Here is a 15,965-nt window from a genome sequence, read left to right on the forward strand (position 1 = left end):
GCGGAACAAACAATGGGGTTTTTTGGGGGTAGGTAACAGTGGGTGATAAAGGGTTAATGTGAAAGAATTTAGGGTAAATCGGGAGTAGATATCACAAAACTGAACAGGCAACTAGAAATTAGGGATAATGATGTTTAATTTACATTATTAATACATATTGAGTCAAATAAACAGCCCATTGTACATATTGTATAGATACCTCATTATCTCTTTAGCGGGACTCTTAATTTAATTCGATTTATATAGAAGTATCGTTTGAGATATTCATATAAAGTTGTTTGATTTGGATGATTTATGTAATATTGGTATTGATTTGCTTTATATAAGTGTTTTACCCAAAAAATAATTAAAAAATAAAAATAATTATAAAAAAATTATTTTAGTAAAAATAATTATAATAAATTATTTTTTTTAAAATAAAAATAATAATAAAATAATAATTATAAATATAATTAAAAAAATTATTTTGATGTTAAATTTTTTATAATTATAAAATAATTATGAGAAATAATTTTAATAAAAATAATTATAAAAAATTATAAAAAAAAATTTAATCTTAAATTTAATTTTTTTATCATGTATTAATATTTTATTTATAAATTAAATTTATGTCATTTTTAATCACAAAAATTATTGTCACTATAGAACTTCCCTTATTATTATTATGATGTGGCATTTAACATTTCCTTGTTCGAATTTACAATCCTGAAAAGAGGATATTATTATTGTGGTTGGGTCGATATACAATGAGAATATATAATATTACAATGTAAGAGGTTTAATTATTAGAAGGACGTGATGAAGCAGAGTAGTAAACTACGGGATAAGGTTTAATTATTAAACAACAATTGTTGAAGATATTTTGAAGAGTTGAGATAAGTAGATAACTATTAGTGGTATTGGAAAGGTAAGCGGTGTGAACTCTTGAGGCGCATGCAGCAATTGAACGGGGATTACCATCCACTATAGTAACTCCTTCGAACTTCCCTCCATCTCTATATATCTCCCTTAAAAATTCACCAATTATTACTCCATTCAGATTCAGATATATAGTTAGTTAGTTACTGCTCGATACTCTGTCTCTGCACCATGACGACCAACACATCCACTAAAACTAGTTTGAGTATGAAGCTTCTGATAGACACAAAGAGTAAGAAAGTGCTGTTTGCAGAAGCTTCTAAGCAAGTGGTGGATTTTCTCTTCACCTTGCTTCAGTTGCCACTTGCTACCGTCATCAAGCTTTTAACCAAGGAAGCTGTGGTTGGTTGCTTGGGAAATCTTTATTCCAGCGTTGAAAACCTCAACCATGATTACTTTCAACCAAACCGATCTAAGGATCTTATCCTTAATCCAACCATTCTTGGCTCTTCACCTTCCATCTCCGGCCTCCTCCCTTCATCTGCTACAAACCACTCCAAGATAACTCTAAAGTTCTACAAGTGCAACAATCATTGCGGTTGCAGTGCTGTAACAGATGTGTACAATTCTATTTGTAGCACCGGTTCTTGTAATGGCCGTATGACGACGGAAATAAACTATTTCAAAGCCACGACGGTTGATACTTCTGGTCACAGTAATAACAACAACGACAATGGGTTTGTGAAAGGAGTGATAACCTACATGATAATGGATGATCTTGTCATTGAACCCATGTCAACAATATCCAGCATCACCATGCTTAACCGCTTCAATATCAAGGATGTTGGTGTCTTGAAAGAAACCGTCGTTCAACTTGGCATTACTGAGGTATCTCTACTCTTACCGTCATCTCATTTAAACGTAACCTATTCCAACTTTGTAATATAACCTTTAATGTGTTACGTACAGGGCTTAAAGCTACTTAAGGCATCCATGGAATCCCAGATGGTTCTCACCAGCGTTTTCTTATCTAGTTAGCCTCATGCTTCTGCCATCTTAAGCACTTAAATTAATAGTTTTAATATCTACTATGAGATCAATACGGCTATGTTTTGTCTCCTTTGGTTTATTTTATGCTTCATGTTGGGTTGCTTTGAATTAACATTAAGACTGCATTTTCTTTGTTTTAGACCGTGTTTACCCTTTATTATTTATGCAGCTATCAGACAATATTATCTCCTTGTCAATTCGTTTCTAATTTTTTATCTTCTGTTTATTTATTATTAAGTCTTCTCCTTTCTACTTCTGGTTTCCTTTCTTCACAATCAAACAAACGATTTCAATCTTGCAAAGCCCCATTACTTAGGCATTTTGATATAAGCGCACATTTAATAAAAATAAAGATTGAACTAGTGTGTTAGTTAAATTTCAGGGTGATAAATTGCACTTATAATTTGTGTCTTCTATATTATATGTTGCTGAAAGTTTATTCTTAGACCACTTATTATGGTGGTAACGAAAAATTGGTGTTGAACTTCTGCCAATAGACAAGTGTTTTCTTATTAATAAAGTCTTCCGTGTTTATTTGTCAAAGCATGATATTGTTAATACTCTTAATTTATTCTGAATCTTGACCACAAAAACTCGGTAAAAATATGAGAGTATAGAAATTATAGTTATAGTTAACTGGACGCCGAACAAAATGACATACATGTAATCATAATATCATATAACTAAATTAGCATCTTTGGAGAAACAAAAAGTCCTGAAAAAAATTCATGTAAAATCAAAAGGACGTTTTTGTTGCTATAAACAAATTTTCACAATTACTTAAACATGCTTACAATTCATTTCTTGTAAATCAAGGGATGTCCCAGTAACATGAGATGTTTAGAATAACATTTTGCCGGGATCAAAAAGGTTAATTAACTATTATGAAATGTACAATGCTAGATAACTAATGATTTTTTTGAACAATCTAAACAACCACCAATCAAATAAAAACATACTACACCTCTAAATTACTTATCTAAATTGTTGAAGAAACTATTTGAACCCTTAAGATTCCAAGTTCTTCAGGAAAACACTTGTTAAAACCATATCGGATTGTATAGATTCCTTCAGTAGCTTTAAGCCCCGTCAACACAAAAGAAAAAAAAAAACACAGTTCAAAGAACATAGAGAATTGAGATTATCAATTATTTGAAACGAAATGAGAAATTGAGAATAATATAAAACATACATACCTCAGAGTAGTAAACTACGGGAAGGATGTGAATAAAACACAAACAGAGGAATTTGCATTTTTATTTTGTTGGTCAATAAACAATGAAGAAACATGTATATAATTAAATTAGTCAACAATTCTTGAAGACATTTTGAAGAGTCGAGAATAGGATAACTATTAGCGGTATTGGAAAAGCAAGTGGTGTGGACTCTCGAGGTGCATGCATGCATCAATTGAATGGGACTACCTACATTACAGTAACCCTTTCCAACTTCCCTCCATCTCTATATATAGATGTTATGCATGTATGTACTATTCACACTCTCAAATTATCAATTCTCTAAGTCATGATGACGACTACATCCACTAAAACTTACAGTTTGAAGCTTCTAAGGAAGTGGTGGATTTCCTCTTTACCTTGCTCCACTTGCCACTTGCTACCGTCGTCAAGCTTTTAACCAATAAGCAAGCTGCTACTGTTGCTTGCTTAGGCAACCTCTATTCCAGCGTTGAAAACCTAAACTGTGATTACTTGCAACCAAACCTAGTGTATGTTCGGATTATAGTTTCCAAATGAGAGTTTGTATAAAAGTAATTTTCCAAACTTTGATTTTGATGAAAAGTAAGTTTGCGTTACCGTGATTTATGTTTGGCAATTTTTATATCAAAATGGATTATAGTAAAATAAATGTTGTTTGAAATATACTACTTAAAATCATTTTTAGATGAAAAATTACTAAAAGAGACATTAATTTAAATAATTTTTTATATTATCCTATCATTTTACTTTAGATATTTGAATAAATTTTATTAATTTATTTTATAACAAAATTAATATTTACTTACTAAATTAAAGTAACATATAAAAAATTGATAAAATATATTTTAATACATAAAATACTAAAAGAGTGCTATACATTTTATAATGTCAAATAAAAAGAAAATGTTCTATATTATTTTAGTACTGCTATTATTCTTTAATTTAGTATTATTTTGGACTATAAATTTTTATAATTAGTATATAATAAAAATAAAAATAAAGTACAATAAAAAGTATAATAAAAACAAAAAAATAAAAAAATTCGTACAAACATAGAATATAATAATTACAACTAACAACATACATCATATGAACAAAAAAATTACAATAAAAAAAATAAAATTCATATGAATAAAACTAAATAAAAAAATAAAAATTTTATACACAACATAAATATAGTACAATAAAAGATAGAAAAAAAGAATTTATATAAACAAAAAATAATAAAAATATCATAAAAATTAATAAAAATAAGAATTTATATCAATAATAGTTGTTATATAAATAAAAAATACAATAAAAATATGACATCACAACACTAAAAAAATAATATTAGAATACAAAAGTAATATAAAAAATATTTATATATAAATAAAAAAATATAATAAAAAACATAAAAATCAAAATATGAAAGAGAGTACTAAAAGTAATAAAAAAATTAAAATATTTATATGTAACAAATCTGAAAGATTTTGATGAAAAAAAAATTGAAACCAAGAACATATGCAAAGAACTATTGTGAAAATTATATGGTTACTTACATCATTTTTATAGAAGAAAAATGAAGGATAGGATTGGTAGAAGAGGAATAATTTTCTTACTTAATTTCTCAATTGTAATTAGCCTTCCCCAACGTGAACGCAGAAGCTAGAATTTTTAGCTTCCTGTAAACCTACGTTTAGAGGCAAAATTACTTCTGGTCCAGAGTTTCAAAGAGATGCCAAACATAAAGATAGGACGTTCAAAGGACTCAAACGAGCTTCTCTCTTCTCCAACGTGAACTTCAAACACACCCTTATTAGTTATCAAAACCGAACCAATAATTGAATTGGATTATTGGTTGAACCGATAAGTTACTGGTTAAACAGGTTAATTTGATCCTATGTAAATAAAAAATAGTCAAAAAAATTAAAATTAAAATTTAAAATACATATTTTTACTAACATTTTAAGAATATCTAACTATTCTAAAACAATATGAAACAGGAACAATAAGTATTTTGTTAATTTTACTCTATCATAAGTATTTTATTTTGTTTTTATATTAAAATAATTATTATTTTTAAATTTTAACAATTTATTAATTTTACTATTATATACTACAAGTATTTATTAAAAATAATATTAATAGATATATATAATTATGAAAAGAAAAAATAAGTGAGCTTATAATTATTGTTAAATAAAAATATAATTAATTTAAAAATAAGTGAATTTATAACTAAAATTAAACAAAAGTAAATTATTTGATAAAAGATATCTCTATATATTATAATTTGCAAATAAATTAACAAGAACTTCCAAGTAGTTCGGTCGGATCGGTCTCACCGAGTTTGATCGATTTTTTCTTATTCACTTCAGATTTGACCGGTTCTCTACCTTGTTTGGTTCAAGCAACGGACCGGATTAGTATAAGATCCAGTTCATTGGTTTTTCAGTTAAATTGACCGGTCCGGTCCAGTTTTAATAACTATGATTGAAAGATATCAGAAGGTGTGAAAGTGTGAGAGAAAGTGAGATCACAAGAAGCAGAGCAAGAGAAGAGAAAGAGCAGAGAAAAGATGTGGAGAAAAGATAGTATTATTCATAATGATGATTGCTAAGATCTTACGGTGAAGAAGTGTTTCTTATATAGCATCATAGAGCTTAGTTCTCTAACTAACTTGTAACTAAATGCCACTTCAGCAGCTCAACAAACTATAACAAACTTAGCTCCTCACTAACTAACCATATCAGACTAAATGTCTCTCCTAACTTCTTCTGCTACACCCAACATCCCCCTCAAACTGAGGATGGTTGAGTAACCAACCTTAGTTTGGACTGAAACTGAATGAAAACACAAAGAGAAATTAGCTTGGTGAGTAGATCCGCTATCTGATCTTGGGTAGGAATGTGCATGACATGAGTAAGCTGCTGAGTAATCCTGTGACGAATAAAGTAGATATTGATTTCGAAGTGCTTCGATCTACTATGAAGAATCGGGTTCTTGGCCATGGGAAATGTGCTTTGATTATCACAGAACAGAACTGGAACTGGACCGAGGGATATGTGCATCTCATGTAGCAACTTCTGCGCCCAAATGACATCAGTCAACGCATCTGCCGGTGATCTAAACTCAACCTCAGTACTTGACCATGACACAGAGCCCTACTTTCGGCAAGACCAACAGATGAGATTTGCACCCAAATAAACACAGTATCCCGTTGTCGACCTCCTATCGACGGGATCGGCAGCCCAATCAGCATCACAAAATGCTAGTAGCCGAAGATCCTTGCTCTTGTGCACTTCAAGCCCCAGTTCTATAGTGCCAGCCAAATAGCCCAAGTTAGGCTTTATCGCTTTCCAGTGCTGCTCTGTAGGTGCTTGCACAAACTGTGATACTTTATTAACGGTAAACGCAATATCTAATCTGGTGATTGTGGCGTATTGTAACCCACTAACAATCGACCGATACAGTAAGGGTTGATCAAATGGAGAACTAGAAAAATCTAATCGAAGACTACTCATCATCGGTGTGGGCATGGGTCTAGAGTTTGCCATATCAACCCTTTGTAGGAGATCCCGAATATACTTAGACTGTTTAAGCACAAGGACCCTGTTTCAGTCTTCATCACCTTAACTCCTAGAAAGAAATTCACTTTACCAAGGTCCTTTAGTGTGAAGACACTATTAAGTTGTGAAATAATGGAGTTCACCTCCCTTGGATTACTGCCAATCTTGAGAATATCGTCAACGTATGTTAGGAGGTAGATAGTGGAAGAAGAAGAGCGCTTGACAAAGAGGCAAAGATCTGAAGTGGTGCTATGAAAACCAAAGGCTTTCAATGTTCTGCTCAACTTCAAATACCAAGCACGAGGTGCTTGCTTCAACCCATACAACGCACGTTCTAGCTTGCACACCATACCGGCACCCCGTATACATCTCTCAGGTTGAGTCATGTAGACCTTTTTCAATAAATCACCATTAAGGGAGGTGGTATTGAAGTCGAATTGCCACACCTGCCAGTCATACGACACAGCCACAGTCAAAACAGTCCTAACAGTCGCTGGCTTAGCTACGGAACTGAATACTTCATCATAATCGAACCGTTCTCGCTGAAGAAAGCCCTTTGCAATGAGGTCTGCCTTATATTTTTGAACACTGCCTTTTGGATTCTGCTTAACCCGAAACACTCATCTACACTCAATGGGCTCCATTTCAGATGAGGCGTCAACCAGCTTCCATGTCCGACACCTTTGCAACGCTGCAAACTCCTCGTCCATGGCGGCTTTCCAATGCAGAGAGGAGAGAGCTTGAGCTACTGATGCTGCCTCCTCCTGAGATAGATCAATCATTGAAGGCTGAACTTTAGTTGCATAGACCTTGGGTTTAAAGATCTCCAACTTGCTACGAGTCATCATGGGATGCACATTGTGTGTAGTGCTGCTAGAAGCATTTCTAGCTCCAATACCTGACTGATCAACTGACCCTGCATTACGAGGGAAACACAGCAGTAGAAGTAGAGAAACCAGTATTTATATGTAATGGACAGATATAAACACAAGTAAAATTGACATTAGACTCTTTACTTGGGGTGATAGGGTCACAGGAGGCAAATGGGAAAAGTGACTGTGTAAGCTGAGGTTGCTGAGGAGTGGGAGTGGTGTGATCAGTGGAAGCTTGGACTAAGATATTAAAGGGTGACTGAGATGACGCCTGAGTACTACAGGGAGGTAATGGAGGATGCCTAAGCTGGATTGGAATAAGGATGGGTTGAGTTGTGTGGGGCACAATTGCTTTGGATTGAACAGTGTGACCAGCAAAGAGTGACGAAAAGAGAAACTCAGACTCATTGAACAAAACATGTCTTGAGATAAAGAGTTTTCCAGAGGGAGACATGCATTTATACCCCTTGTGATGTGGTGAATACCCTAAAAAGACATATTTGTGTGTTTTAAACTCAAACTTGTTGCTGGTGTAATGTCTTAGTTGAGGAAAGCATGTGCAACCAAATATCTTGAGAAATTGATAGTCTGGTGGTTTATTGTTGATGAGTTCGAACGATGACTTTAAGCTTGTATTGGGAGAGGGAAGTAAATTGATGAGTGAGGTTGCTGTCAGGAATGCCCCATCCCAGAACCTTAAGGGCATGGAGGCCTGAGATAAGAGTGCAAGTCCCATTTGGGTGATGTGCCGGTGTTTTCTTTCGGCACAGTCATTTTGCTGGTGCATGTAAGGGAAACTCAACCTGTGTGCTATGCCATTTTCTATCAGAAACTTGGTAAAGCTTTGAGAAAAAAATTCTTTTCTATTATTAGTTTGAAGAGTTTTGATTCGATGATTGGTCATGTTTTCCATTAGCAATTTGTATTGGATAAAGGCTTGTAAAGCTTGGGATTTGCTTTGTAAAAGGTAAAAGCAGGTGTATTTGGTTTTGGCATCAACAAACACAACATAGTAACGAAATCCAGAGCTATTTGTGGACGGTTCAAGTCCCCAAATATCCAAAAATACCAATTCTAGTAATGCATTGTACACTGTTTTAAACTCAGAAAATGGTAAGTTATGGTGTTTTCCTTGACAGCATGCATTGCACAAAGGTTCAATTACTAATTGAGCTCTTTTATTGAGTATATTAATATTACAACATTTCATCACAGCTTATACAATTTTTGCAGATGGGTGCCCTAGCCACCTGTGTCATACATCAAAAATAGAAGAAGGAAAACTATGAGATACTAGTTTATCAGCAGGTGCACGACTTTTAATGCCTTCTTTAGTGTTGTACTTTCTACACAACAAACTACTTGAGCTAGACTCATCAGCAACGAATGTGACAACTATCAACATCAATGTCACCTACTCTACTTGAAGCAAGCTTATCAATATTCAACTTATTAGAACCATACTCATCATTATCTATTTTCTTTACTTTGACCTGGAACACTCATAGATGCATCTGTCGAAGTGATTGTGGTGCACACATGACTAATGAATTTCGGTGGTTGTCTTTGGCATTGTTAAATTACAGGCTATTGATAGAAGCCACCCCCTTGGCTAGAACACTTATGTTGTCAAATTGATAGATTCCTCCCTTAAGAGATCCTTTTAGCAGTGTCTCCTTGGTTTCCTAAGCCTTCACAAAGCAATCAAACGCATGAAACTCAAAAAATACATGGCTGTGTAGGAAAAAATTAGATACACTTACGAAATTTTTGGTGATAGTTGGGACATGAAGCAAATTTATTAATCTAAAGTATTGAGAGTTAGTTGGTAAGTAAGAGTGCTTTGCCAATTCTATTTATGTTCATACATTGGCCATTATCTGTAAACACCTATTCTGTGCCTTCATACTCTGAGCCTGAAATTAGGTTGTTTGAGTCAAAGGTGAGATGATGCAATGCGCCTATATCGAGATACCATGCCTTGTCAGTGACAGGCGTTCCCGGCGGAGCTACTGTCAACAATGCATTTGCCTGCTACAGTTGATGAAAAGAGGACGAAGGAAGTGGCGGATTCGCAGCTGTTTCATGAGGATTCTGAAAATTCTGGTTGAATCGATGGTATCAATACGGTTTGTCTACTTCGACCGCAGAGCTAACATTGTGGTCTATTATTCCCATAGAAATCAGATCTTCCACCACGGAAGCCTCTGCCGCGGAATCGACCACGAAACCCTTGACCTCTGGCCTTTCCCGGCGAATTTGAGTAGGAGCCTGGTTGATATGGCTGAGCTTGAGTTTGTGATTCACCTGCACAAATTCAATTGTTGTCTTCTTGAACCGTTCAACCAGTTCCTCTTGACTCACAAGTAGCGCTTCAACTTCGCTTTCGGTAACCGTATCAACTTTGGAATTGATCATGGTAATGAAGGCGATGTACTCGTCATTCAAGCCTTGTGTCACGGCGTCAATGAACTCTTCACTAGTGAGAGGCGCACCTAGGGCTGAGAGTGCGTTTGTTACCATTTTAACCTTTGTCATATACTCTGCTACTGAGTCTTGCAATTTGATGGATTTCAGTTTTGTTTTTAGTTGTTTTACCTTTGATTTCAATCGTTTTGCAAAATAATCTTCAAGTTGATACTAGATCTCATGAGCAAATTCACAATTAGCCACTTGACTTGCAAATCCTAGATCGATAGATGCAAAGAACCATGAGACGAGAACTTGATCCTCCTGTTCCCAATTGCTGAACTCTTTTGACTCTATCTCTTCCTCTCGATCTTCTTTCGCGTTGAATCTCTTTGGAATTTTCTTTGGGTTGAGGTGATCTTTGAGTCTATTTGATTTTATGAAAGCCAGTGCCTGACATCTCTAAGGTACAAAGTTGTTCTCGTCAAACTTGAAAGAATGGTGTTGATTGCTACCTTAGTGCTGGTGACGGTGGAAGCATGAGTGGTACTTGTGTCAGCCATGGATCAAAACCTGGTACTCTGATACCATGAAAAGTATCAAAAGGTGTGAAGGTCTGAGAGAGTGTGAGATCACAAATAGAGTTATAAGGAGAAAAAGAGAAGAAAAAAGATGTGAAAAAAAAAGAAGAATATTATTCATAATGATGATTACTAAGTTTTTATAGTAAAGAAGTGCTTCTTATATAGCATCATAGAACTTAACTTAACTCTCTAACTAACTTATAACTAAACGTCAGTTGCTCAACAAACTATAACAGACTTAGCTCCTCACTAACTAACCATATCAGATTAAGTGCCTCTCCTAAACTTTTTCTGCTACACCCAACACCTATCTAAGGATGTTATCCACTTCTCCTTAATCCAACCATTCTTGCTTCTTCAGCTTCCATCTCCGGCCTCCTTCCTTCTACTTTTAAATATCACTCCCAGTCCCAGACTACTCAAATTCTGTACAAGTGTTCGAAAGGTTTTAATAAAGAGGAGTATTAGGGGGTCAGCAACTTTTGTGTTTTGTAACCATTAATTGGCCATTAATAGTGTTTTTAACAGTGTGAGATTAAATCTAATGGTTTAAAATTATTCAATTTTCTTTTGATGGTTAAATGTTAGCCAACTTTTTAAAAAATTTGCTGGCCCGAGACTTTCTCTTTAATAAATGCAGTGACAACATTGTAACTGATGTGTATGGCTCTCATTGTGACTGGTCGTATGACGACGGAAATGACGTATATCAAGCGTCAAGGCGTGGCACCAGTTCAATGTCAACCATATCCAGCATCAACATGCTTAGTGACCAGTTCAATGTCAAGAACGTTGGTATCTTGAAAGACGCTTTTGTTCAACTCGGCATCAACGAGGTATGTGATGATGTATCTCTCCTATAATATCTTCAAATTAAAGTGGGAGTGTTGAGTAGTATTTTCTATGTTTCAATCTGTTATCCTTTAAATTATACTCATAATTATGAATTATCTCTATTTGTGTGTTATTACAGGGCTTGAAGATATTGAAGACATGTATGGAAGAGTCTGAAATGGTTCTCCAAGCGTTTTCTTAGATTCATCAATATAATTTCGGATCTTAAGCATTTATATTAATATTTTTAATTTTTATTTTATTAGGTTTATTTGCTTTAGTTGTTGAGAAATATTCACGTTACGTTTCTTGTTAGTTTTGCTTAAATCTGTTTCTTGTTTTACTACAGATTTGTCTTTTAGCTATTATCTATCTTTTGTTCAAAAATCTTGTTGGTTACCTATACTTTTCCTATTTATTATTATCTGGCTTCACTTCTTCACAGTTAAACTAATAATTTGAATATTGTAAAGCCTCACCACGTAAGCATTTTGTGAAATATTAAACGATTATATTAATTAAATATCAGGATGATATTGCACTTCTAATTTTTAAATTTTAGTCTTCTACTGATTTTAGGCTAGTTGTTTGGGTACAAATTTAGAGTTTATGCTTACGCTACGTTTATGGGGGTAACCGTAAAACCAGTTTTCTCTTAATATTAAAATCATGTTTATTTGTCAATGCGCATGATGATATCACTGTTGCTTCATTTTAAAACAACATTTTGTCCGGATGGGAAGTGGTTAAATAGACCAACATTGAGATCGTAAAGTAATTGAGTAGAAAACAATTCATTTTATTGTATTATTGTTCGAAATACACAAGTGTAGAAGATAAAGTGATCACACATCCTGAACACAAGAAACATATATTAAGACCAATAAAGACAAAGCAAACTTAAGCAACCATTTGAACCCTTAAGATTCCAAATTATTTAAGAAAACATTTGTCAAAACCATCTCGGACTCCATAGATTCCTTCAGTACCTTTAAGCCCTGTCAACACCACAAAAAAAAAAAAAAAAAAACAGTTCAAAGAACATATAGATAGAGTTGAGATTATTATTTGAATCCAAACGAAGAGAATAAAATAAAACTTATATCAATATAATACTATTCGCACACTAAAATCAACTATTAATATATTTATGTATAAATACATGTGTGGTTTAATTTATTTTCAATGTGTATTTATATTGCTGTTTCAAATTAGCATACTGCTGGAACATATATACCTCAGTGACACCGAGGTGAACGTGCATTTCTTTCAAGACAGCAAGATCTTGTACATTGAAGTGGTTAAGCAGGGAGATAATGACCAAGTCATCCATCACCATATATGTCACCACTTCTTTCACAAACCCACTACGGGGTGTTGTAGTGCTTCTAGGATTGTGTACGGGGCAACATTCACAGCTGCAGGGAAACCGGGGAATATCGGGTTCTTCGTAATAAGCGGTGTTGTTATTATTAGTTGAATCAGGCAGAAGATCCTGATTAATTATAATTTCCTAACTTATTTGTGGGTAATACATATATTAATTATAATCTCAAATTATACTATTTTAAATTAAATGACTTATATAACGATGATCTTATTTATTATTTTAAATGGTAATTGGATAAGTCATTATTATTTTTGATTTAGAATTAAATGAGAATAAAATCGGATATTATCTTTTGTTCCTTAGATAATTATCTTTTTTGGATTTTAGATATATTATCTTTTGTGCTTAAGATATTATTTTATTTGGGCTTAAGAGTTTAATGAGTGTCATGCTCAAATATAAATAGACCTACAGGGTTTCGTCCCCAATATACCAAAGCCGCTTTTGTTGCTCTTTCCCCGTCAAAAGAGTCACAGTTCAGCCACCTAGAAATACAGAAGGCTTTGGTTGAGGAAGATCGAAGGAACCACAAGATCCAAATTCTTCCATCAATTTCTGACTCTTACGAATAAAGGTACGCTTCCGCATTATATTATATTTTTTGTGATTCAATATGGATGATTTGAGATATTAAAATTAATTTATTCCAACAAGTGATATCAGAGCCATCCATAATTGAGCCATTAAAAATATTAAATTTTTTTATTTCACCGGATCAAAACATGTTTGCGTTGTTTGGATCGAATTCAATTTTGTGAATCCGGTAAATTCGTTATTTGTTTTTTTTTTTTAATGTGTATACATTGACCTTATGAATTCAGTGCCTTCTTTATATGTATTGATTTATTTGTTATGAATTTTGTACATGTGAATGTACTGCGCCTTTGATATATGAGTAAAGCAACATATGTGTGTAGATAATAATCATGCACCTCTTCTGTTTCATGGATTCGTTTTTTTTTTTTTTTGAGAAAATAGTGATAATAAGTTGCCGATAATATATACGAAGTTAGTGGCGTTCTTAATTTTTTTTTAAGATTTAATTTTTTGTGCAGTTAAAAAAAATTATTTAATTGTTACATAAGGATATTAGTAACAATTTAGATTATTATACTCACCTATTTTATAAAGATTTGGTTTTGAAATAAATTGATTGAACATTATACTACCAAAGTAGCCTCTTTTGTGAAAATTGATTTATTTAAAACATTAGGAATATGGTGATATGTAATTCATTCGAATATTGGTCGGCTCAAAGGAAGGCCTATATTTGGCCGAATTACATTCACATATTAATGGTAAATAAATATTTGGGTAACTGATTAAGAATAAAGTAATGCTTATTATTTATGCGGATAATAATCGGCCCAAAGGAAGTTTATTGTTTAGCCAAATAATAAGCATTGCACACTTTTGTTTATTTTCTATTAATTATGCGGTCAATAATCGGCCCAAAGGAATATTATTGTTTGGCCAATTAATAGAAAATATATGCGATAATAAATAGGTTGCAAAGTTTAAGTTTCCATGTGCGTATTAAGTCAGTCCAAAGAAAGGCTTAATGTGTGACAGGAATTTTGACAATATTTGATTACTGCAATGAGAGTATCACTTACAGTTAATTTTTCTATCCAAAGATTGAAAATTAATGTTGTGCTAGATATCTCAATATGGATTTTTTTCCATTAATTAACTAATGTTTACTGCATGTTTATTTGTTCTAATCCAGAAACTATGACTTTAGCTACCAATGTTTCTGCACAAATTAGCAGTATTCCTATGATGAATGGTTCAAACTTTAAAGTTTGGAAGGATACCGTGGAGATTGTCCTCGGTTGTATGGATCTAGATATAGCTCTTCGAGAAGAGAAACCCACTTCCATCCGAAAAACCTCAATGAGGTTAAAATAGAGAAGTGGGAGAGATCCAATCGAATGAGTATTATGATCATGAAACGCTCAATTCCTGAGGCGTTTTGGGGCTCAATTACTGAGAATAAAGATGCCAAACAGTTCCTGAAAGATGTTGAAAAATTCTTTACTAAGAATGAAAAGGCGGAGGCAAGTAGCCTTTTGAGCAAACTTGTCTCCATGAAGTATAAAGCTAAAGGGAACATAACGGAGTACATTATGGAAATGTCTCATCTTGCTTCAAAATTGAAAGCACTAAAGTTAGAGTTGTCTGAAGATTTACTCGTGCATTTCATTTTGATTTCCCTTCCTGCACACTTTGGGCAATTCAAAGTGAGTTATAACACTCTGAAGGACACTTGGTCCTTAAATGAGCTTATATCTCACTGTGTGTAAGAAGAAGAGAGGCTGCAACAAGATAAGACTGAAAGTGCTCACATGGCTTCATCTTCTCAGTATAAAAAAAAGCGTGATACTACTGCGGATGTGCCTTCTCAGCAGAAAAAGGCTAAGAAACAAGATCAAGTTTCAACTTGTTTTTTCTGTAAGAAGGTGGGACACATGAAGAAGGATTGTACCAAATATGCCACTTGACATGTAAAGAAGGGTATAATTTTTACTTTCGTTTGTTCTGAGGCTAGTTTAAGTTATGCACCTGTTGATACTTGGTGGGTAGATTCTGCTGCTACTACTCATGTAAGTGTTACTATGCAGGGTTGCCTGTGGAGCTGACCGCCAAGTGATGCTGAAAGATACATCTATGTGGCAGACGGCAATATAGTTTCAGTCGAAGCTATAGGAACCTTTAAATTATGTTCCACGAGTGGATTTTACTTGGATTTATTAGAGACATTTATGTACCGTCATTTAGACGGAATTTGGTTCTCGTTTGGACAAATCAGGTTATTTTTGTTCGTTCGGAGACAATAAAGTCAATCTCTTCTATAATTCAAATAATATTTGCTCTGGTCATTTAGTGGATAATCTATATAGGCTTGACTTAAATCCCTATAATAATGAAATACTGCAAACGGGTACAAAACGAAAACTAAATGAGAATTCGGCATCATTATGGCACAAACGCCTAGGTCACATCTCTAAACAGAGAATTCAGAGGCTCGTGTCGGATGGAATTCTTGGACTCCTAAATTTAGCAGACTTTGAAGTCTGCATTGAGTGCATAAAGGGGAAAAGGACAAACGAAAGAAAATTAGGTACCGAGAGAGCTAAAAATGTCTTAGAACTGATACATACCGATATATGTGGCACATTCCCTACTGTCTCTTGGAA

At 33.7% G+C, this 15,965-nt stretch overlaps 1 protein-coding gene across 1 annotated transcript; it reads left to right on the forward strand.

The window, feature by feature from the left end:
- The first annotated feature begins 867 nt into the window (after positions 1–867).
- On the forward strand, positions 868–2,105 carry LOC107616233 (uncharacterized). Its single transcript, XM_088500215.1, has 2 exons — positions 868–1,746; positions 1,828–2,105. Exons 1-2 carry the CDS (start codon positions 1,090–1,092, stop codon positions 1,894–1,896), a joined length of 726 nt encoding a protein of 241 aa, XP_088356341.1. The 5' UTR covers positions 868–1,089; the 3' UTR covers positions 1,897–2,105.
- The last annotated feature ends 13,860 nt before the right edge of the window (positions 2,106–15,965 follow it).

This window comes from Arachis ipaensis, chromosome B9 (genome assembly GCF_059453495.1).
Source record: "Arachis ipaensis isolate K30076 ecotype BB chromosome B9, ASM5945349v1, whole genome shotgun sequence".
NCBI lineage: Eukaryota > Viridiplantae > Streptophyta > Magnoliopsida > Fabales > Fabaceae > Arachis > Arachis ipaensis.